Source organism: Gastrolobium bilobum, unplaced genomic scaffold, assembly GCF_033153095.1.
Source record: "Gastrolobium bilobum isolate Gb01-03AN ecotype WA unplaced genomic scaffold, APGP_CSIRO_Gbil_v1 utg1240, whole genome shotgun sequence".
Taxonomy (NCBI): domain Eukaryota; kingdom Viridiplantae; phylum Streptophyta; class Magnoliopsida; order Fabales; family Fabaceae; genus Gastrolobium; species Gastrolobium bilobum.
In genome coordinates, this window is record NW_026898998.1 from 668,119 (window position 1) to 693,618 (window position 25,500).

At 33.4% G+C, this 25,500-nt stretch overlaps 3 protein-coding genes across 8 annotated transcripts; 1 reads left to right on the top strand and 2 right to left on the bottom strand.

Annotated features, from left to right (window-relative positions):
* Positions 1-2,250: 2,250 nt before the first annotated feature.
* Positions 2,251-5,056, top strand: LOC133286119 (WAT1-related protein At2g37460-like). Of its 3 annotated transcripts, XM_061483471.1 has the most exons (7): positions 2,251-2,479; positions 2,569-2,631; positions 2,724-2,840; positions 3,405-3,639; positions 3,769-3,930; positions 4,508-4,659; positions 4,746-5,056. In XM_061483471.1, the coding sequence occupies exons 1-7, from the start codon at positions 2,280-2,282 to the stop codon at positions 4,951-4,953; spliced, it is 1,137 nt and encodes a 378-aa protein (XP_061339455.1). In that variant the 5' UTR covers positions 2,251-2,279; the 3' UTR covers positions 4,954-5,056. The 3 variants fall into 3 exon arrangements, with proteins under 3 accessions (XP_061339455.1, XP_061339456.1, XP_061339457.1); XM_061483472.1 differs by lacking the exon at positions 2,569-2,631; XM_061483473.1 differs by lacking the exons at positions 2,569-2,631; positions 2,724-2,840.
* A 2,827-nt stretch (positions 5,057-7,883) lies between these two features.
* LOC133286138 (uncharacterized) lies at positions 7,884-11,505 on the bottom strand. 4 transcript variants are annotated; one of them, XM_061483495.1, is made up of 6 exons: positions 11,395-11,505; positions 11,027-11,160; positions 8,785-10,062; positions 8,636-8,704; positions 8,355-8,553; positions 7,884-8,225 (listed from the first exon to the last, which is right to left on the bottom strand). In XM_061483495.1, the coding sequence occupies exons 2-6, from the start codon at positions 11,027-11,029 to the stop codon at positions 8,155-8,157; spliced, it is 1,620 nt and encodes a 539-aa protein (XP_061339479.1). In that variant the 5' UTR covers positions 11,030-11,160; positions 11,395-11,505; the 3' UTR covers positions 7,884-8,154. The 4 variants fall into 4 exon arrangements, with proteins under 4 accessions (XP_061339479.1, XP_061339480.1, XP_061339478.1 ...); XM_061483496.1 differs by having other exon boundaries at positions 8,636-8,701; positions 11,027-11,163; positions 11,395-11,465; XM_061483494.1 differs by having other exon boundaries at positions 11,027-11,163; positions 11,395-11,465.
* A 5,229-nt stretch (positions 11,506-16,734) lies between these two features.
* LOC133286141 (type I inositol polyphosphate 5-phosphatase 8-like) lies at positions 16,735-25,211 on the bottom strand. Its single transcript, XM_061483501.1, has 9 exons — positions 25,095-25,211; positions 24,908-24,992; positions 23,653-23,734; positions 23,378-23,482; positions 19,159-19,501; positions 18,499-18,695; positions 18,298-18,406; positions 17,951-18,099; positions 16,735-16,996 (listed from the first exon to the last, which is right to left on the bottom strand). The coding sequence occupies exons 1-9, from the start codon at positions 25,122-25,124 to the stop codon at positions 16,735-16,737; spliced, it is 1,362 nt and encodes a 453-aa protein (XP_061339485.1). The 5' UTR covers positions 25,125-25,211.
* Between the last annotated feature and the right edge of the window lie 289 nt (positions 25,212-25,500).

Genomic DNA, 25,500 nt, shown 5'->3' on the forward strand with positions numbered 1-25,500 from the left:
ACTAGCACTTCTGATGAAAACAACTTTATCATTGCTTATCCTATGAATCGGACAGCCAAAATTGTCCATATAAATCTTCAACAAAGTCGCAGAATGCAAAAACCAAGGACACAATTCACAAAAAAAATTCTAAAACAAGTCCCCAGATATGATAAAAGCTACTTTACTATGAATGATATGTTCAACAATTCCAAAAGATAACAATAATTGAAAACGGTTCTCGACCCGTGTTTTCGTCCATCGTGTAGTTAAGCAAAATGAGTCTTATCCACGATCAAAACGGTCCCTCCAAGTCAAGATGGACAAAAGGGAGGGACGAGCAATAACTAGCGCGATCTCCAATTATTCATCCACTTATGACAAAGTACATTTAATTATAGGTGTTCTAAATTTCATATAATTTACGGATTAATTTTACACGTGACATCAGAGTCTAGATTATACGATTTAGGATCCAATTATTATCGCCACTCTTCGTTCTTAAATATGTTGTTTTTATCAAAATGTTTCAACAAAGAATCCTCCTTAAACTTTGATTTTTTTATTATTATTATGAGTTCGCTTTTTTTAATTACTGCAGATAAATTATCTGCAGTAAATCCAATACGACGTCGTTTTGAGACAAAAATCATGGTATTTTTGTAATTTTAATTTATTTCAGGATTATAATTGTCTTTATATTTATAATTTTTTAGGATTTCAATACCAAAATGACGCCATTTTGAGAATAAATACAAATAACTTATCTGCATTAACTGCAGAAATATTTTCCCCTATTATTATATATAAAATGATATTTTTCTATTACCAGTAGACCACCAGTGCTAATAGGTATGCTTTCTCCAAACAATATTTGTAAAAATTAATTAATCTTATTATTCTTAATAACACTTATAGTTTTGATATTTTATTTTCGTCTCCCATGATAAAAAATTCAGTGTCCGCCATTTGATTGAAGTAAAATCCCTCTATGAATAAGAGGATATGTCTGACAAGTATCTTCTTGAAACTTTTAAAGTAGTGTTTGGTATGGGTTTTCTGAAAACTTACCCAATCATCTGAGTTTGGCTTTCATTGTTGTCCTTGTTTGATAGAACATATGTTTAAAAATTTACCCAGCAAAATCTTTTGCCCAGAATTCGTGAATGGTACGAAAAGATGGAAGAAATACGCTGTGCAAGTTTACCATTTTCCATGTGATATTTGAAGAAAATCAGGTAAATGAAAAAAGTGGACGATAAACATGACAATAGTACCCTCTTCTAACTAGAGAACATCCGTGCAAGACGACCCTAATGGACGAATCAAAGTTTCACTTTGGTGCCAGATCTCCACTTCTGGGCATTCCCAATGTTGCTAGTGTCAGCCTAGGTTGATCGGCCCGTGTGTTTTGCGTTTTTCTGCTTCGCACCTCCATGTTTCTATTTTGGGTCTCTTTGTTCGGCAACATTTCGATCTGCTTGTGTGTTTTGCTGGTAGAATGGTTGATTTGTTGGGATTACAATGCTTTTTTTTTAAATAATAATAAATTAAATTTTCCTGATTTCGTCAAAAGGAGAACAAGGGTTGAGGAAGACGATACAGTGAGAGGGAGATATATCTCTCTTTTGGTTGTGGTGGGATATTCTTGTTTATTTATTTATTATTATTATTATTATGCAAGTTAATTATAAGAGTTATTTCGTCATTTCAACATATTTTTCTATCAATATTTTACCTTCAACTAAATAAAGACTTACAAAATTTAATCCAATTTTTTTAGTTAAATTTTGATTAACCAAACAACTTTTTTTTAACTTTTTTACCAAACTTATTTTCTCACCATATTCCTGATAATTGTATTTACGTGGTAAAAAAAATATCTCCTCCCTGATATCTTTATCTGTCACGTTGCACGCGCATATACCCTCTTTAGCTTTTAGTTTTTTATTCATGCACAGTGATCTACCAGCTTCACAAATACCACTAACTCATAGATCCAATAGAAACATTGATGCACTAGGATCAAACAAAGACAGGACTAACGTTTAATTTAAAGTATTTTCAAGAAGGATGCGTGGATTACACTATATGGTTCAAATTTGTAAGTTTTAACTCGATTTATTTGCGTGAAATAAATCAACTCTTATATCTGAACGTAGTGGATACACTACTGTTTTGAAAGCACTACACAATTTTATACGTCACCCTTCTATATAAATATAAGCCTCCTACAATACGCTATATCTATCCATTCTTGTGGCTCGAGAGAGAGAAACGTTGTTGAAGCTCTCACAAGGATGGAGAACCAACATATACAGAATTGGTTCCAAAGAACAAAGCCACTAATAGCAGTTGTGTCTTTGCAGTTTGGATATGCAATCATGGATATTTTATCCAAGGCTGCAATGAACAAGGGGATGAGTAATTATGTATTTGTTGTGTATCGCCATGCTGTTGCATTCATTGTCTTAGCTCCTTTTGCTTTGGTTCTTGAGAAGTATATATACCTCTCTTCCCTTTGTGTCTTTGTGTATGTTTTTTTGTGTGAACATAAAAATTGAAAGTTATGGTGCATTTTTTTAACAGGAAAGTAAGGCCAAAGATGACACTTTCAATCTTCATGAAGATAGTGGCGCTAAGCTTGCTAGAGTAATTTTTCTACATTGCTAAACACATTTTCCATAAATGGAAAAATAATTAATTAATGACTTAACTCTGATGTTTACTTTCTTTACCTGCAGGCCAGTTATTGACCAGAATTTGTATTTTTTGGGGATGAAGTACACAACAGCAACCTTTGCAGTTGCCATGTTCAATGTTGTTCCTGCCATTACCTTCTTCTTCGCTTGGATTCTTAGGTAACTAAACACTGTTTTCGCTTCTCTGACTAAAGAATTTTTCATATATGGTAGCAAAACTCATCAGATATATGTGTTGATGGTCATGCTTCCCAACCTGAAAAATAAGAGATTCTTACATAGATGACTAAGCTAACAGAAAATTACCCCTCTTGTTTTTTCAGTTTGAAAAAAAAAAAAATTTTGTTTAAGCTAAGCCAGTTATTTCCAAATACACACATATATTCTGTTTATATCTAAATTTTCTGCATACCCTAATTTAAATAAAATAAAAAAATATAGATTAAAAATAAAAAAATAAAATATATATAATTAATTTCTAAGAATTTGAATTTAAAATTTTGAAGAAGAGAAGTTAAAAATAAGATATGTCATTTATAAAAAAAATTACATTAAACGATTTAACTAATTTAAAGATAATTGACTTTAATTTAATATACATAAGTTGTTATTTTTTTCCTAAAAATATATTACATGAATTGCCACTGGCTTGGCTTAGTTGAGTTCTCAGTAGTGAGTATCTATGTCCTTAGACCTTAGGCAATGTCTCTGCTTGTGTTTCAGGCTTGAGAAGATAAAAATAAGAAGTATACGCAGCCAAGCAAAGCTGGTGGGAACTCTAGCAACTGTTGGGGGCGCTATGGTCATGACACTTATGAAAGGCCCAATACTTTTTGGGACACAAGGAGGCAATAACAATAACGAGCAACATAATGGGACAGACACTCAACATACAATAGTGGGATCCGTAATGATCATAATTGGAAGCATTTGTTGGGCTTGGTTTGTGATACTCCAAGTGAGTTATTCTTAGTCATTATTCAATTACTAATAACATAAAAGATTTCCAAATCAAACTTTTTTATTTTATTTTTTTTTAATTTTAATTTGATTGGTTCTAGCTAACACAGCTTCATCTTTTATCTAGTCCATTACCCTTAATTCCTACCCTGCCCCACTCTCTCTTGCCTCATTGATATGCCTATTGGGCACAGTTGAAGGTGCCGCAGTTGCTATGATTATGGAAAGGGGCAATTCTTCAGTTTGGGCTCTAAAATGGGATACGAGTCTGCTCTGTTCTGTCTACACTGTAAGTCCACCCAACCCAAACTACTGAAAATATAAGAAAAACATATTATATGGAACATGTTGTATGGAAGACAATATAAATACATTTCGTTGTGTCGTTCATATAGGGGCTTATTATTTCTGGCAGCTAACACAGAAAAGTGGGCCTCACAGCTTTTCTTTAAAAAAAAAAAAATCAGGATCCGGTTCTGTATCCTAAGATCCGGTGCCGTATCCTGACTTGCTGTAGGTGTAGCCTATGAAGCACCGATACGCGTTTTCGATATGTTATTCGATGATACAGGATGTAGATTACCAAACAATACGTTTCCGATACGTTGGAAAAAAAATTTAAAGAGTATCGGTGCTTCTTAGGGTGCAGCGGCCGCAGAAATCATTTTACCTTCGTAAAGTTTATATTTTACCTTAAGTTTAGACTCACTAAACCAATATTTTAACATAGAATAATCGTTAAATAGTACATAATGATAATATCTACTCATCCATCAAATCCAAGACTCGTTTAGTATACCAATTACAATTAAGCTCTAATTCTCATTATAATAAACTAATTAAATTAAGAAAATATTTGCATACAGGGTATAGTCTGCTCAGGATTGGCTTATTACTTGCAAGGAGTAGTGATGAAAACTAGAGGCCCAGTCTACGTGACAGCATTTAATCCCCTCTGCATGGTAATTGTGGCTGTCATGGGCTACTGCATTCTTGCTGAGCAAATATTCCTTGGAAGGTAAACATAAAAATCTAGTACCTATGAAATTGCATGCCCAAAGAGCTTAATCAAAAGTAACTAATGGAATATGGTAAATGTTGCAGGGTGATCGGTGCTGTTGTCATTTGTTTGGGCCTGTATCTTGTGGTGTGGGGTAAAAGCAAAGATTACAACACACCAAATCCAATTATTCAAGAGCCCCCTATATTGCCGGTAGTTGAGGGCAATGCTAAGAAGGAACATTGTGCTAACGTGGACACCACTAAGAGTGATTTTGGAACTAGAGTCACAACACGAGATGAACAAGTATGAGGAAAGTTTACAAATTATTATGTAAGTTTCAACTATCCTAGGACCATTCCAGCTACTGTACATCTTCCAGATGTCTATATAGAGCAAAAGCAGCTGTGTTTGTTCCTAGTCGTTTGATCTTTCAATTATGATCTACGTGATCAGAGATTTATAATATTTTGTAAGATACAAAATGAAGTGAAACTTTGAAAATACATTAGATTGTTGCAGTGTATCAACACCAGCAATAAATTACAAAGGTACCAATCAACTTCCTTACATCAACATTAACATCAACACACATTTATTCTTAATTAATTGCGGTCGGTGATAGATAAACTCAAATAAAAAATATTAAAAAGTTGAAAAAAGATAAAATAAAAATAAAAAAATAAAATAAAATAGTAATAATATATATATATATATATATATAGGGAGTGTTATATTTACAAACTTTTTATTTACAAACTCTTACAAACTACACTATGTTCTCCCGGGGGTACATAGTGTAATTTGCAAAAATTTGTTTACAAATTTTGTAAACGGATCATTTTCCTATATATATATATAGAGTCAGGATCATTTTACACCAGTGTAAGTTACACTCTTAATCTTGTCCGTTAATCTCAATTATATCTAAGGGCTCGAATTTTTTAGTAATGTGAGCCATTGAATACAAGTGAATCAATGACCGAGATTGAGTGTAAGACTTCTAACTCTTACACCAGTGTAAGAATATACTGCCCTATATATATATATATATATATATATATATATATATATATATATATATATATATATATATAAGGAAGGTTATATTTATAACCTATTTTCGTTTACAACCTCTTACAACCATATCTTAACCGTTGATTTCCGTCAATCAACGGTTATTATATTCACAAATCAAACTCATTAATTAATTATTAATTCACAATAAATGATAATTGTTGATTGGTGAAAATCAACAGTTAATATATGGTTGTAAGAGGTTGTAAATGAAAATAAGTTGTAAGTATAACTTTCCTCTCTCTCTCTATATATATATATATATATATATATATATATATATATATATATAAGTAATAAAAGAAGGGGAAAAGAAGACATGGGGAAATAAAGAGGAAAAAGACTAAAAATGGACCATATGTAACATAGGAATAACAACGGGTCTAACCCTCCACCATGCTTATAAATCTTCTCCATTCCGTTCTAAGGCACACCGTCCGCCAATATATATCTCACTCCATTAAGTCTTGTTTTATTACCTTCCCCCAAGAAAGCTTCGGTATACCTCTACCTTTCATTGTGTTGAGCTCTTGGTAACATATTTTTGTTCTTACGGGAGCATCCTGCAGGGGCCTTCTCATTACGTGCCCAAACCACTTCAATCTATGTTCTCTCATCTTTTCAGCCACCGGTAATACTCCTACCTTTCGTCAAATATCTTCATTTCTTATCTTATCCATCCTCGTGTAACCACACATCCACCTTAACATCCTCATATCTGCTACTCTCATTTTAAGCTCATGTTGCCTATGTACTGGCCAACATTCAGCTCTATATAGCATTGCAGGTCTTACTGCTGTTCTATAGAATTTTCCTTTTAATTTAAGAGGAAATTTTTTATGTGTATCAAATATAAATCAACATCACCTTTATTCGAAACTAGTTGGAATAAGTGATAGATAAACCAACATGAAAGATACAAAAGTTTGAGAAAAAGATAAATATATATATATATATATATATATATATATATGGGAAAAAGGTTTCTGCTGTTAATGCAGATAAGTTATCTGCATTTATTCTCAAAACGACGTCGTTTTGGTATTGAAATCTTAAAAAATTATAAATATAAAGACTATTATAACCCTGAAATAAATTAAAATTACAAAAACACCATGATTTCTGTCCCAAAACGACGTCATATTGGACTTACTGCAGAAAAAATGAACCATATATATATATATATATATATATATATATATATATATATATATATGGGGCATGATCATCTTACACCGGTGTAAGAATAATAAGTCTTACACCAAATCTTAACCATTGATTTTCTACATCTAACGGTTAAGATTTATTAGGTCTCACTCATTAATTAATTTTTAATTCCCAATAAATCTCAACCATTGGATGCACGGAAATCAACGGTTAAGATTTGGTGTAAGATTTATTATTCTTACACCAGTGTAAGTTGATCTTATCCCTATATATATATATGTAAAATCATTTTCTCATGTTGTTGAGATTATTTTCTCATGTTGTGAGGCATCGAAATCCGTGTTATCTTCCTTTTATTTTTTATTTTTTTAACAAGTGGTGGGACCTACCACTTGTTGTGTCTATAACATAAGAGATATTATCTCATGTAACATGAGAAAAGAGAAACCCTATATATATATATGGAAAAAATGTTTCTGCAGTTAATGCAGATAAGTTATCTGCATTTATTCCCAAAACGACATCGTGTTGGTATTCAAATCTAAAAAAATTATAAGTGTAAAGACTATTATAACCCTAAAATAAATTCAAATTACAAAAACACCATGATTTCCGCCCCAAAACGACGTCGTATTGGGCTTACTGCAGATAACTGCAGTAACTACAGAAAAAGCGAACCCTATATATATATATAACATTATCCATTCAGCAAAAAAAAAATGGTAATGGCTCATTAAAAAACTGCATATGCCGACATCTACTGGATAGCTGGATAAGTTTTTGATGAACAACACTCATTAACAAAACCCTCTCTGTCAAAAGTGTACTATTAAATCCATAAAAAAAAAAATGGTAATGGCTCATTAAAAAACTGCATATGCCGACATCTACTGGATAGCTGGATAAGTTTTTGATGAACAACACTCATTAACAAAACCCTCTCTGTCAAAAGTGTACTATTAAATCCATCAAATACATGAATGAGAACATCACTTAAGATTATGTTGTTTTAATAAGATCATGACATCAAAATCAATTTCCCTTCATGATTATATCATATATCGCCATGATACATTCAATTTGCAACACATATGATCCATTTTGTTTGCAGGGTTCCCTTCTATTTTCACCAAAAGACAGAGTTAACCTCAGATAGGACAAAGATTCAAAACTTTTAGTGTTGACAACCAGTCAGCAAAAGGTATATCGAAATATTACTCCTATGAACCCAACAAGGATTGTCCTATCTCACAACTCCAAATTTCTCCTTTATAACAATTGTTTTGCTTCATCTTTTCCACATATGCGTTGGAGTTCACGTGCAGCAGCCAAAAAGGATTCTGGAGAAGAGGAAGAAAGACAAAATGTGAGAAGGAACAAATATTTACCTAGATAAAGCATCTTGGATGAAAAATACAGATGTCCGACAAATTTAAAAAACACAGTACTAACTGAACAACATAAATTACCTTTCCAAATCCGGAAGGATTTCTGATTGATAGGTGAACCAGTTATTGTTTGAATAACTTCAAATAACATAGTCTGCGGAGTGCTCCTGAGCTCTTGTACTACCCCATATATAGTTTTCCCATTCTCAAAGTAAATATGATTATTGGGATGTTTAGTCTTGCAACCAGCATGTCGTTCAAACTCATATGCATTAATGACCTGAAGAAACGTGATATTAGTCAGAGACCGCAATTTGGCGCAAAAAGGAATCTCCTCTATGATCAGGATTGAACAAACTTACCTTGGAAAAATTACATGACTGACAGCTGCACAAATACCCAGCACCTTTTATGACACCTCGAAGTTCCTTCTAACAAGCATAGGAAGAACCAGACATGTGATCAAAGATAAGCTACTGTGAAAGATGAACTCATGAATACTAAATTTTACCTCCCGCGACCAGGCCTTATATTTTACAGAGACACCATCCAGCATTCCAGTGGATAGCAAACTTCTGACATTGGAGGGGAAGTTGTTTGAAGTAGCTTTCTTTGACATTTTCATCTCATCTTTTGTCTTGGGAACATTTTCATTTTCAGGTGCAGATGTCTGAGCCGTACTTGGAAGTAAATTAGAAGTAGATCTAACCAAATCTTTCTCATTCACAGATTCTGACTTATGTGAAGGTGCTTGACCCATCAACAGTTCATAGCTGGAAATAAATATCCCAGAGGGAGTTGTATCATAATCATCACAGCCACCAAAGGATATGATAGTGCTCTCTCCTTTGTTATAAGAATGGGAAACAAGTGGCAGGTCATTTCTCCCCTTGTGGTAGGTGTGACCCACTGATATGGTGCCAGTGTCAACCTTGCTGAATAAGTGGTTACTTGACATAGAATTGTCATGGGCCTCCTTGTAAGCTTGAGTAATAGACATCACATCACTATCGGCCTTGCTGAATCCTTGATCCATTGATAGTGGATTACAAATCTCTTTGTATGTTGGATGAATAGATAAGCTGTCATCTCCCTTGTTATAAGATTGACCAATCGACATTAAATTGTTATCTGTCCTCTCATAAGCATCATCCATAGATATTATATTCGCATCCCCTTTGTTGTAGGTTTGACTCATTGATATGGAATTATCACCCCCGTTGTATGCATGAGGATATGACACATTGCTGCTAACTCCCCTATCATAGGGATTATTTGTATTTGTAGGGACAGATCTGACACTCTCAGATTCCTTCACCTCATTAACTTTGACTTTTCTAATTCCATCATAATTAAAAACTAATCGAGGATCTTCTAATGTAGTTGACATGGATAAACCAAATGAGGAGTCATTCCCAAATGGATCCAAATTATCTTTTCTTTCCACACTTAACGTGCTATCCATGCTAACAGAGGAAATGTTTGCATCTTCAAAATTCATAGTTGCTGCATCTGGCTCAAATAGTTGTTCAGTAAAATGACCAGTAAAAGAGTGAAGACTTGAGGAATTTCCCCATGAAGAAATATTGGAGTTGAGCATTCCTGACAATAAATTGTTTGGAGCCTCTACTGCCTGTTTCTTATTGGGAAACATATCCACTTCAGGGCCATCCATGAACCACTGATGGCCACGTTTGGATTCAATTCTAGAAGAATTGTCATATGTCTTGTCACCATCATTCAAAGACCCAGAATTATTTCCCATCCAAAATGCTTGATTGTGGAAAGACTGTCACAAAAAATTCTTTAGAAAGATGCCCCTACCCAAAAAATTTCAAAGAGAAAAATGCTGACACTAAATCTGTGCCACAGATATTATGAACTTTAGGATGCATCCTAAGGATAAAAAGCAAATGAAAAACAAAAGATAGAAAACATCCATGTCATAAAGATTTGACAAAGTTTTACGGGGTTGTCAACTCCCTTAGACAACATTCCTCTTTTATCCAGACACCGTAAAGAATTGCAGCAAAGCACAACATAGGCCACAAAATCAAAGGTTTGTTGATAAAAAATATAACCAGACTCAACAAGAGTGCATCTTCCAACAGACTAACATCACTTCGTAATCAATGTTTGGAAAATCATGCAAATAAAAGTAGAGGGAACTGCTTTGCCATATTGTAAACCTAAAAACATAGATGTAAATTTCTAACAAAAGCTTAGTAAATCATACAACTAAAAGATACAGGGAACTCCTTTACCATATTATTTAAATAGGACATAATGGTCACTTTCTTAACGATTATACACAATTTCCTTACTAGACCAATCCATGCCCTCATGCTTTCCAAGATGCACCCCTCCCTTCTCTCTCTCTAATATGTAATCTTGACCTCATGGATTTTCTTTATTCTGGATAATGGAAAGTTCTTTTTACACTTTAAAAAAATAAAATAAAATATGATGGCAAGTGCTTTCATCTATTTCTAACACTAAGTTTTGGTTGTCGTTAAAAATGGACAAAAACATATGAAACATAAAACACAAATAATAATGATTTTTCCTTTGATGTTGTCGTATTTAAAACTTTTGGACACACTTGAAACTCAAACATCAAAGGTTTCAACAACACAAATACGGAGAGGCAGGGGCATGAGGAGGTGGGGTAAGCATTCCATTTGCGGACAATAATGTTCATTCCAAGATGCAACTCAAAACCTCAAGTTCCATAAATGGAGTGCGAAACATACCATTTCCCTTCTTCACTGCAAACTCCTCGTTAATAACACAATAAACGTACAGTGAAACTTCCCAGTAAGCTCCTAAGAAGCACTTTTAAGACATCTGAGGAATGTTACACTCTCCTTCTATCCACCCAATTTGCCTGCTAATGAGCACACAAAAATCAACTTCAACTCAAAACTAAAAATGGTTGCTTTATACGAAAATCGAACATGCAATGTTAAAAATCACATCTTTGCTTGCTACCAAAGAGTCAAGTAAATTTGGGTCATTAGAGCAGGCAAATGCAATTGCAGTAGAAGGATGAACTTACATATGTTAATGTAAGGACTAAGCGGAAAACAACAATGACATTATCATGGCTTTTGATTCATACCTTAGTTATTGTACTCCATTATGTGAAACCCAAAACCTAGGACTCAACGATCACAATAAACGAGGTATGTGAATCAAACATAGGGTTAGGGGTAGAGGAACACGGCAAGATCCCTAAGAGGTAAAGGAGGTAGATAGATTTTGAGGATTTTGTGCTTGTCGGAAAAGTTAAACGATGGTGCTCCCCACGATTGCATCATGAAACACCATCTTGTCCGTACACGTGGTACGATCGAGTTCTGTGTCAATGCGGGTCCCGCGTCTTCTTCTTTGTTTCTTACCACTTACTTGAGTATGTTTAATGGAAACTTTTTTATTTTTACTGAACAAACACTAAAAAAAAAATGAGTGAATCTCATTCTACGGCTGCAATAAAAAAAAAAATTGTTCAATCCTATCTTAATTGGGTTTTTGCCGCCACTATAACAAAATAATAGTGATAGTAATAGTAAATCTGTTGTAATGTTTTGTTTATGGAGAATTTATAATATAGCCATTCTTAAATTTACATTTAACAATCACTAAAGTCTGACATAATTGATAGTTGGTCGAGTCCTTTAAGTATATTAATATAGATTTGTTTTTTTGGTTGTGTGTATGAAAAAAAAAAAATTTGATAAAGACAAAATTCACTTCAATAATATATACACCATACAAGGATTAGTCTTGGACGGTGGAGGGATACCTTTAAAGAACTCAAAAAAAATTTCTCAAACGAAAAGTTAGCTGAAAAGGAATTTTATTAACATTAAATTCAAGTGATGTTTGATTCACATTGAAAACGATAAATTTTGTGTGAACTCAAACGGTAATTGTGATTTTGACAAGCATTTATATATTTTTCTCCTTCATTCATATCTTTTTTTATACAATGATAATAATGATATTTTAACCTATTATCTTATACAAAGAATTGTATCCCTATGCCACTAATTCGTATCCCAAATTTTTTACTTTTTTCTAGAGATGTATGATGTATCTAATGCATAAAAAAAGTGCTCCTTCCTACGAATGAATTTTCATTCTCGATCTTTCAACCTTAAAACATCATAATTATCCAACTCAATACATTCTCAAAGTGTCGAGCTAATTTGAGGCAAGTTTGACTTCTTCCATGACTGAAATAGGACCATCAAGCCTTGGGTCCAGTCACTCTCTTATCGGTTCATCCTCATTATCCTACTAGCTGCTTCTATGTTTATCTTCTATCCTTCTTACATATCCTGACTGGGTAAATCGAAATGAACAAACATTCAAGGCTGAGCTTGAAAAGTGCAATGAGATTATCAGGTACAAAGACAATATATGTGGTGACATTCAAATGAGAAATAGGATGCAGGGGGTTCTTCATCAATCTTTTCAAAAAAAAAAAAAAAAAAAAACCCGAAGGGTCTATATTGCAAAGAGAATTAAATGAAATTACTAAACGAATAAATAAAAGGTACAAGGCTAATTAAGTTATTAACCAGATAGTGGAAAGTGTAAATTAAAAAAATCTTAGGAGAAGGGAATTCGTATGATAGAAAAGCAAGTTTAAATAGAGAAGTTAGGGTGTAGTTTAAAAGAAGATGAGAAAATGTGTATAAAAAAGTTCAATCTCATTAACATGATGGTACACATACAGAATTACAACTTTGAAGAGTAATTGATAAGTCCATGAAATGTGACTCAAAACACATGTTTATTGATCTGAAAATGCTAAAAGAAATAATACTTTGTGTTAAATCTAACCTCAATTACATTAAGTTGAAATTTTGTTGAGTTAAAAGTTAATGGGCTGTGTTTTGATTTTCAGGCCCACATATTAAGACTTTCCAAATTAGAGAAGAAAGAAAGAAAAAAAAAAAAAGAAGAAAAGAAAGTGAGCTGGATTTTACAATGCAAGTCAGAAGAGCCCATTTGAAGAAAGAAAAGAAGAGAAAGAAGGAAGAAAGAAAGTAACAGCAGCGTTGGACACAAATTGGAAATGCATTCTGAACTAGTGAACCCTAATCCTTACCGTATGAACCAACTCACTTCCATCCAACCATAACCCCAACCTTTCCATTCTAATTTTTCTTTACAATCAAACCATCAAGCCACACCGGGTCTTTAATCTTGGTTTACCCATCGAGCCTTAGCCCTCACCCATAGTCCCTTAAGTGAGCGTTCAACCAAAACACTGACCTAGCCATTTTGATTCAAATAGAAAATGCCAAACACTACCCATAACTGATTAGGTGAGCTGGAGTTTGTTATGATTGTTGGCTGAAGCAATTTTTGGAGTGCGGTTACTGCCTTTGCAAAGGAATCGCACGATTGGAATAAGCGCGTGGATGCTTGTTGTTGGTGAGAGGCCCAAAGCCCATGCATGCGAGAGAATGGAGCTATAAAAGAGGAGGAATAGTTGATGTAAGGCTCCCTTCTTCTTCGACATTCATCTTCTCCATTTTTCTTTAGTCTAGTTTTGTGTTTTCTGGTACTGTAATGGAGTCTATTTTGTTTGGATTAGAATTTGTCAGTACAGTACCGAGGCTATTCCTGTGAATAGGGCTCGTGCTGTATTTTAAGCTTTCTGCACTTTATTTTATATGTAATTTTCATTTCATTTTCTGTTTTTGTAGCTCAACCCTTATAGGTATGAGCTAAACCTTTGAAGGTTGGGCCTAGGTTACCCGAACCTCAGTGATGGTTGATTGTTAATTACTTTTGTTAATTTTTAATTCTTCTTTGTTTAATGACATGCTTGTATTTAAACATTCTGTCATTGAGGCCTGATGGTAGATGTTGTGTTAGGAAGAAGTCATCGAGAGGTGACTAATTCTGAAAATGCATTAAGCACATGGATTTGAATAAGAGATTATTCAAGGGTTGTCACTTAGAGATAAGGACAACCACCATGTAACTTGGGACTTGAAATGCATGAGTCCTTACTTCATTTAGCACAGAGATGGGTAAATGAAGGTTTTGGATAAAATGATTTTAAGATATTAAAATCAACAAGAGTGATCCGTTAACTGGGCATTAAATTTAAGCAATTTGTAAATAGCAATCAATCTAATGCTGTGGGAAAGATAAACCGAAGCCCAATCTATTTTTCTAAACATTTTCACCAACTTTTTTTTTTCTGATTTAGAATTTACTCTTCTTTTTGTTTTTACAATTTTTTATAAAAAAAATTTACATCAAACCTTAAACAAAACATTTCTTAAGTGGATTTCTCACTATTTTTTTCATCCTTTAGCTCAAGAATTAATTCAGAAAAGTCTAAAAAAAAAATAGTAGTGTAGTCAGCGCTGTTTTAGGATAGTATTGTGTTTATTTTATTTTTGTTATTACTCTCTTTTTAGAAATTCAGTTTTAAGCAATTGTACTTTGTGCTTTTGAACTTTTCGCCAAAAGATCCTTCTGGGAAAGATACTGGAGTCTCAAATACACCCTATATTACTTCTGGTTGCGTATACTTGCGCATATCTTGCATACTCTTTAGCAAAGCCAACAATAATTAAACTAATATTAAACAATTATAAATTGGAGGATAAATGCCAATGATTTTCAAAATTTGAATTTGAATTATCGTTTCAAAATACAAATTGAATTTATCCATCAAAATTTTGCAACATAAATATAGTTAAATGAATAATCATCAGTCTCCACCATTGCTAGAAACTTGATTTCATATAGTTACAAGTTTATCTTCTTGGGTGATGTTGATGTTGAAGAAGGTAATTTTGATTACAAAGTCTATCCTAACAATAAATCTATTACAAATGTAAAAAAAATAAAAATTACAGTTCATCTAAATTCACCATATAAAAAAAAAACTGATTATAAGTATGTCTCCTAAACAGTTACATCTCAGCAGATTCAGTCATAATACTTTGTGCAAATTCACATCAATTAAGAAAAAAACACAAACACACACAAATGAACTTCATCACGCTTCTTAGCCCTAATATTTTCTTTTTCTTTTTCCATTTGCACTCTCAAATGACTTTCCTTTTCATCTCCATTCTCCGAGCTACATCAGAGTTAACATGCTATCCTTGGCTTGATGGTTGTGCTGAGGTGATATAGATGACTTTCTAATTATTGGTATATTTGGCCTCAAAGGACTTTTGTAGTTGTTTGGGTTTCAAAGGCCTTTTGTAGGTGAAGGCTTTCTAATTATTGGCATATCGGTATAAATAGGGGACAAAATAACTTGTCCAATCAATCACAGCACTGTGATTTGTGTTTTGTTAAATAGGTTATATTTTTTTAGGGTGCATTAGAAAAATTGTCTCATGCAACACAAAAAAAAAAGGTGGGATCCATTTTTTTATTTTCTCTCTTTTTTTAGGAGGGTCCCACCCACTTTTTTATGTGTTGCATGACACAAATTATCTTATACAACAGGAGAAAAATAAAATCCTTGTTAAATATATGGTAAATGGCCAGATTGTCTTGGCTCAAATTAAGAAAAATTGGGCAAAGTTTTTAGTATTAAAGTTACTAACTGAGTATTCTTTTTAGGGTTTTACTTCTCTCATGTTGTATGAGAGAAGCTATCTCATGTTGTGAGATAAATTAAGTGGGACCCATCAATTTTTAAAAAAAGAAAAAAGAAAGAAAAAAGAGGCACGTCTTTTTATGTGAGTGTAAAATGAGATAGGACTCTTATGTAGCATAAGAGTATAATTTCCCTTCTTTTTATTATTCTTCAACAAATAACCATATCTTTTAAGTTTTAACAATGCTAACTGAGGGAACGGCAGTAGCTGGGTTCAGCTAAGGCCCGTCACCAAACAGCGGCTTGTATTGCCCATTTGTTTGGACCTTGGATTTTAAATGCGTATTTTGGGTCCAACTAAAGTTCCTTCAAATATGTTACCAACAATGCTTTCAAATAAGAGGTAGCAATGAATTGAATAAATATTATATTAAACTGCTGTAGCTTTGTTACATAACAATGTACATTCTACTGATAAAGATCTTCCCTATTCAATTTACAATTTCAAACTTGGCCCCAACCCGATAAGCAGAGAATGGAAATCATTCCTTGGCAACAGCTCAACTAAACTAACCAAACATTCTCAAGAGCCCAACCAAACATTCTCTTTTTCCGATAAATGTAACAAATTTTCACTGTGCCATAAGGGTGCATGCCAAGGTTCTCTTTACTCCATAAAATATTAATCATGTGTTCCAAAATAAAAAGTGAGGAACACAGCCTGAACCTAGGCCAGTAGAACATCATTAGCCATCCATGTCAATGTGCCCCGCATGACACGCCGTCCTTCTACAAGGTGGTCGTGTCAGTTTTACATTTTTCTTGGAAAATGTACTCAGCATAGTTTGTAGTGTACAATGGACTCAGAAATCAGAACCCAGGTGCGGTGTCTATGCAACTATGTGCCCTGGTTAGTAACAATAGCTGCTCCTCTGCTTGAACTTTAGCCGCGCAACATGATGACAAGGTAGCATTTGTGAAGGTTCTAGAGGGAGTTAGTGTCTTGCAACATGTCAAGTGCATTTGAACGTTGAATAGTGAATACACAGGCCTGTGGTCCGAGAATTTGGACTCTCCCCTCACATACCATAACTGCTCTAGGCCTTCCCCTTTCCACAATATTCGATCACACCTAGAAACAAATTTACAATAAGAAAAGCATAACTAAGAACAGCAAAGCAATCATTGTCATTACGAAGAAATTAGGCTCTAGTGATGTGGGTACGAGAATAAAAAATAATTGCCGGTTTGCAAACCTGACATCATTTTAAGTTTCTTTATTTTAAAATAAAAATAAAAATAAGAGGTAGAAAATTCATATTACTAATTATTTCTACAACCAATCTATTACTATTCTAATTATCGGTGGATCTCACTTTTTAGTTGACAATCTCTGAAAAGTTTCTGAAAGAAAAAAGAAAAATAACTTTTAGTGTACTCATTAGAGTTTATTATTATATTAGAGAGATAGTGGATTGATAATAAAAATAATTAGTAGTATGAATATCTTACCTCTAAAAATATAAATATATATATATATGTTTGTTGGAGCTAGACTTTTATTTGGGTGAAGATCTATCCATTGGTCAATATTCAATAATAATGGATGATGGGCCTATCAGGTATGCTATAAAATATATAATAAGTTGCAAATATGTTATCACATCACAGGCAAACCTGCTATATAAAGAAATGCAAATGGCATTACCAGCCAAGTGAAGATGCTTAAATATGCGTAGCATGGTTTAAATTAAATTCAATTGGAGATATCTTAAAAGTCATATCACCAGGGTATCAAAGAACGGTTTAGCATATACAAAACAAACGGCAATAATGCATATAATAACATTCCAATTGTGGATAAGAAAAAGTAGTTTTGATAAAAAGAAGGAATTTACATCTATCATTTCATATGACACCAACAACTTTTCTACACACACAATATTTTGTGGAGTCCACACTTTCTAAAGCAAAAAAAAAAAAAAAAAAAAACTAAACACGCAAAACGAATCTCTATAACATTACACGATCATTTTTCCTACAATATAACTCTTATAAAACCCTAAAAAGAATGATCAAATCTTACCAAGCCGGAGTCCGTCGTTTTTCCTTGGACTTGGAGGTTTGGGCTACATATTGGTCAGAATTGAATAAGTATTTGTAAGTAGGAGCAAAATATATCTTCCCTTCCTTCCACTCTTTGAATACTCGACCAGCTTTTTGTTCTATCCTTAGCTGCCATGTAAAATGAATACAACATGATCGTAAGGCAAAGACACGAGATACGAATAACATGCTGTATACAGGGCGGCTCGTGATCACCACTTCCTAAATTTTGATTATTTTATTATTATATATATAAAATGATATTTGTCTAATAATAATAAACTAATAGTGCTAGTACTTAGTCCCTTCCTAAAAATACTTAATTACCTGATCCTTCTCTAATAGTGCCTGCCAATCACTCTTCTTCAGTAACTCGTGTGTATCATCGTAACCAGCAGCAAACCGATAATTCAAATCCCCAAGCCAAATAATCTTACTGTAGATATGAACCAATTTGAAATAAAAGGTAAGGGAGAGAAAGAGGGTTAATGATTAGATTCTTTCACAAATTAGACAGAAGGGACATACTCATGTTCCAGTATGCTTTCAGGAGGGAATGGATGACCAAAAGCTTTAAATGAGTGAGAAAATTTGGTTTTCTTCAAGATTTCTGAGACGTCCAAATTCCTCCGCACCTCATCACCATCTTTCTCTCCCGAGGCCAAGTGAGTACAAACGAAGCAGAACATGGTGTGGTACAATGTCATGCTTATTGATACTGAACCCTATTAATTAACCATCAAAACAAAATAATAAGCAATCTTCTCGAAAAATAGTATACAACTATTAACAACTTAAACCTTTGCTTTAAATTGATTCTTTACGTGGGTAGATAGGACTTGTATAATGCCCACCCTTCTAATAGATTCTTGTGTAAATGGATATTTTAGAAAAATATAACGGAGAAGAATCCGTTTACAAATTTTTTTTTATAAATTTATGCAAATTGCACTATGTTCTCCTGAGAGAAGATAGTGTGATTAGTGTTCTCCCAAGAGAATATAGTGTAGTTTGTAAACAAATTTTTTTTTAAATATAACCTGCCTCAAATATAATATAAAACTATTAATGTAACCTTCAACTAATAACTTAAATTTTTGGGTTTAATGACTTTTTTACACAATTACAAACTCATGTATATAACATGGGAAACTAAATAATATTTATAAGCATATTGGAGCAACCAACCTTGTTTCCTAGATAGCCCATGATGCCTCTACCAACGCAGGACACCTTTAATATGCTAATGTGCTTGTAAAGTTCCGATCGTACCCACACACACAAGAAGATACCCACCATTTGCTTGCTTGATGCTAGATAATAGTGTTGCTTCTCACTTGCGTTAGAGAGGATATTCAAAAAACTCAACCTAGGCTTTAAGCTTCCTTGTTGGTCTGGTTCACCATTGGTATTGTTGGTGCCATCGTTAGTGTTCAAGGCTTGACCAATAAGGTTCAGCCATTTCGCTGCTGGCCCACTGTCTTCTGGCCCAAGCACGTTCCCTGCACTTAGAGGTATGATTTCTTGGAACCTAAGGTGCAAACGCAATAAAATAAAATAAATATTTTACGGTTTTACCATCAAAAGAAAGGGTCATTAATTAATATATTTATATTAAAACAATGGAGTAAGAAACATGTTAACATGGACATTACATCAATTTCATGGAAAGATCAGGGGCAAAATTGTCAAGTGGGCTAGGCCGTGATTAGGTCCAAATGTTAAAATGCAAATGCTTTGGGTTGCGTCCACGACAGTCCATCTAGCGAAGCCAAACTTCAAAAACCACGATAAATTTCTCGGTGCTATCCTAGGATCCTACACAAATTTCTAGTAATGCTTTTAAAGGGTATCCTAGTAATGCTTTTCGGTGCTAACCTAGAATCCCAGTATTTGCCTACTATCCTTGGATAAATGAACACTGAGGGGGCGTTTGGTTGAAGAGAAATTTTATGAATACTAGGAAAATAGAATTGATAGGAAAATGGTAAGAAAGTGAGATAAAGTGAGATAGATAGGAAAATGTAAAAAAAAGTTGTTTGGTGGGAAAAAATTTTATTGGAGAAATTAAGTAACTTTTAGGAAATGTATGTTTGGTTGGAGGTAAGATATAGATGGGAAAATAATTTGAATTGACAAAAATACCCCTGAGTTTAAATGTTTTGTTTCGCTGTCATTGTACAACTGAGTTGTCAAATCCCAACGTCCAATGTGAACAAATGACATCTTTTTATGTTGGAGTTTAAATTATATATGACTCGATATCATTTTATGTTGGTTATTTATTCAACACCTCATAATGGGAGTCATATATTCTTACTCTCTCGATGCTTTGCATGAAATTTTTCTCTGTCTATGCTAGATGTTTTAAATTACATCTTATAAGTCCGTAAGTTTAAAATTTTGATTTGTTAAATCAGCTTTATAGTCTAAAATATTAGTCTATCCGAAATTTTTTATTACATTCCCAACATACTGTTTTTGTTGGTTGTAGGGAGAGATTCTGGATAAAGAGTATGACACTTCAAGCAATTATAAGCAATTATAGTTAATGATGTAAGTTGCTTTATTTTATTTTTGGACAAAAAAATCGGGTTTAGAAATAGAAATATGGTTCATGATTAATGCTTATTTTTAATATGACAGTAAAACTGAATGCATAGAAAATTTTAGAGAAATTAATAGGGTACCTTATTATGTGTTAGTTAACTACATCCACCCTTATCATTTGTTGGGATTAGCCAGGAATGTGATATCAGCATGACAAGGAGCTTGATGCCTTCCTTGAGATTCTTATTTGGCGGTTCTCAATTTGGCATTGTTAAAACAAAACCGGGCAAAGCTGTCATGAACCTGAGATATAGAGATGACCGAGCATTGGAGATCATATTGATAAAGGTAGGAAGGTCTTATTCTTATCTGTATGTTGTGCTATTTAGCTAAGAAGGTCTTTAATGTTGTCGAACAGACCTGCTATCCATCCTTGTAACCAGCATTATGAGTGATTGTTCCCTTTAAATAAATAAACTGATTACATCCTGTCCATTCTTTTGAATTAATTCTTTAAATGCACACATGTTCATACCTGTCTTTGACCTCTCTGTTACAAACGTAATTTTTCTCAGACTTGCCTTAAATAAACACATAATATATGATTACTTGTAGAAGGCATCATGGTCATATAGCACTCAGTGGACAGTTATGAATTACATATTTTAAGCAGGTATCTCCATGCTTTAACAAACCAGTTGTGATTGCTTATTGTAGGTATTTCCATGAGGTTTTTCCATCTTACATGATTTACCTCTGTTTTTTGAGATTGGTTATTATCCAGTGGTTTAAAATTACAAATACAACTTTTTTAGAATATGATTTTCTGAATTGTTAGCTAACCTAATTCATCTGATGCAGGTACCATGAAGCTGATATGAGGAGTGTCACAACACGAATGGATGGCTTACAAACCAAACAGCAACCACAAACATGGTCCTATTGGATGAAGCTGATGAAGGAACCAGGAGTACCAAGGCTATTACTATGAAGGCTATTAATATCAAGGCAAAATACAATGTCAGATGATGTTAAGGCAACACTTGTGTCTGGGGATAATGAAGAGTATCTTAATAGCTGTCATAGTGAATTTAAGTCATAGTTAAGATCTCATAAGTTAATACATGGGGTTGAATGTGCCCAAGAAGAGCAGAATGGCGTATATGAATATTGTGTTGTACCTTTTTCTTTATTTGCAATATGTTAATAGTCATGTGAATGACTCATCTGTAACTTATTCAGCAACTACATACTTGTGAATTATTCAATTATATGAAGCACTTTTGTGCACCTCCTATTCAATTACAAATTTCCTTTTTTGTTGGTTCCATTATTTATTTCAAGCATGAAGGCAGAATTAAAGTGTGAACCAAACAGGATTAATAGGACACAATACTATCAGTAGAATTAAGATTTCACAATCATGCTCATTGTAATATACACTGAAAATACATAACAACCATATGTCAACATCTTCACAGGACCACAGACAGGATGGACCAAACATTCAATCTAATTGCTAATACATATATGGCAAATGCCCTGTTTGGAGGATCTGTTACAAATGGTTCCATTACGCTTGATATGACATAACAATATCATTTTATTCTTTGAATCCATGTTGTCTTCTATCTTTGCTGCCATTTCTCATCATGGTAGCTGATAACACCACAAAACATTTGGAGTTGGCCTTGACAGCAATATGATTGTACCACTCCATTATCAGCTGCAAGTTTAAATGGAACCTGTTGCCATATATGTCACATAAAACAATCAGTAGTTGCATCTGTGCTTGACAACAAAATGTGCAGAAGCACATATATACATAGGAACTACATTATATGAAGTTAATTGTCAATTGCAGAATTCACAGCCCCGCAACTCTGTAATTCATTTATCCACGTTGAAATTATGAGCGTTTTGAATTACAAAGAAATTAGTTTTAAGACATAAATTTGAAAAACATTCCTCCTCTTATTTCCCTATTAATCAATTCAGCTCATTTCCAATACAGTCCACTATCCAGAGCATATCATATCTAAAGCTGAAACCCGCTGCACAAATACATTAGCTAATTTTTAATGACCCTTTTCAATTTCCACAAGTTGTCAACCCTTATAATAATAATAATAATAATAATTTAACATCAAAATTTCCCCCCTGCATGAATTGCAGAGAGAAAGAGACGAAGAAGTAAAAGAACAACAAAAGAGAAAAAGGAAAAAAAAAAGGAGGGGACCAAGAGGGCTTACTTGTGCACAAACTCTTTGAACTTCTCCTCCTCCAGAAATTGGAGCATGAGAAACACCAATTCTTCGCTCAAACTTACAAGTAATGATCCAACAAAAACTTACCCAATCGGACTTCACACAACGAAGAACAGCAACTGGGTGAGAGATGGTTCTGATCTGACTTACCCAAGACAAGCTTCTTTCTTCAATAATAAGAAGTGAGGGTATTTTCGGTTACTTGAATAAACCATTTTGCTATTTAGACGTCTATCGACAAAAAACCACCTCCAAGTTCTGATTCTCAACAGTGCCAATTCCTAGCTTTTGTCGACCAAATAGTGCAATGCTATGCAAATGAGATAGATGGGCAACGTCCCCAAATCTGTGTACCAAACATAGACAAAGTGGATTCCCAAATTCATTTGCCTAGGAAAATTACAGAATCCCCTGGACCAAACAACACCTGAAAAAAAAAGGAGGGTGAACAACGTGAGGGGAAAAAGCAGAGGGTTTTTAGCCCATAGTCACTATAACCAATAGTAGAAGAGATAAGGTTGTGAAAAACAGGTAGTGTAATTATGAGCATTTAGTTAGTAAGGAGAATAAAGATTAAAAAAAGAAAATACCCTATGACATAGATATCAGCTGGCGAAGGCAACATCAACCAATCCCTTAAGTTCACTCCCTCGTTTGGCGATTTCCCTCCCACATTCCACGTTCCAACGAACATCCTACGGAGTCATTCATAGGCCACACTCTCCATCATTTTTCCAATTAAGAAGACTCCAAAACTAAAATTATACTAAAAAAAAAAGTATATACATGACAATAATTTTAACTCAACCAGATCTTAATACATAACATAATATTATTTCAACAATGGGTATGATGGGTGTGTTACCTAAGGGTGAACGTGACATGGTCAGTGACATGTGGTGCTTCCTTCCCAGGTAATTCGTTTGTAGAATCCATCAACCACCCCTCTTTGAATACAAAGCCCAAAATCAATACTTGATCAATCCAATACTTGATTTTCCAGAAAATTAACCACCCACGTGGCTGGTCCAATGGAAATGAACCAGGTGGGACCCAAGGGGGCCCGTGGCGAATTTTCTGGCTTGGTTTTGGTGTACCGCAAATCAAAGTTACTTCCTTTTGAAATGGACAGTCTCGACTCTCGAGTGAAAGAAAAAAAAATATGACATTGAGATGATTGCAATTGTAAATTAAGGTTATAATTTTGTAATTATTTATTTCAATTTTTTTATTAATTTATATAATTATAATTTCTTAAATGACCATGTGATATTTTTTTTCACAATCCCTTCCTTTTGTTCCATCTTCAAAGTCTAATCATAATAATCAGAATATATTTGGAATCTTTTTTTAAGCCACAAGTTACTTTTAAGTTAAAATTAAAAAAAAGTTTAAAAAGAAAAAGCTAAAAATTATTTGTTAATTACATAAATTTTTTAATTTAAAAGTTACCTAGAAATACATATTTCTTGAAAAGTCTTTGTCTCTATTTATGTGACTCTTCGTTTTAAAAAAAAACATATAAAATAATTAATAAGAGCTTAAAAAAACTCTTTCTAATAACTTTTAGCTTTTGATTTTAGGAAAAAAAAAATGTGTCATTTTTAAAGATGTAAAGTTATGTCATTTTAAGATAGAGAAAAAGATTATCAAAAAAATAAAGGGTTTTCGTTTTATCCTTTAACATAACACAATAAACTTTCCTACACTCACAACATTTTGTGGGCCCCACACTTTTTAAAACAAAAATAAATAAAAAATTAAGGCACGCAAAACGAATCTCTATAACATTACACAATCATTTTTCCTACAACATAACTCTTATAAAACTCAAAAATAAATAGAGAAAGAGATAGATAAAAAATGAGAGTTGACAAAAAAAACAAAAATGTTGTGAAATGACACAAATTATGTCATGTAAAAGAATAAATATTTTTTCTTTAATTTTATTATGAAAAAAATAATTTCTATTATAAGAATTTTTTTCAAAACTTATTTAAGGAGAGTAAAAAAATAAGGGTATACAAAACAGGCACGGAGAACCACCACTTTGTCCAGTTACATAGAAGAACAACTCGTCAACTCCCACATTGATATTGATAGAAGAAACCGAATTTTACCTGCAATTGAATAATCTGAGTGAAACTTGTCATCGCTACTCTTTATATTGAGGCAATTCCTTACATCAAATTTCTGCCACGAAGACTGCATCGCCAAAATGGAAAGCAAAAATAGAATTTTTTGGGATCAGAGATATCATACCTTCATAGCCGAAAAGCTAAAGATAGCGAGGGCATAGATGCATACCTTGGATATCTTCTTCAACTCTGTTCTCATTGCTCTTCTCTAACTGAACCAAATCACACAACAACAAATGATCAAGAAAAAAAAATGGCATGGGAACGCAGGTGGCGGAGATTTAATAGCAACGGTGGAGATTATCCAAATACATGTGGGGATTTTCTTTTTATTGTTGAAGTTAGGAATTTTTAAATTAACTAAGGGCACTGGCGGGATTTTGAGGGATTTCCGAAAAATTAAATTTTTTTAAATTTTAAATTTTTAGATATTATCATAAACTGAATGCAAAAATTATATATTTTTAAAAATCGAGATTTCCGGACAAATAAAATTTTTTCCTGTACCAAACGTCCGTTAAGAGAAGTCATCAATGGGATAAAAAAAAACAATAAAATGGGTCTAGACTCTAGAT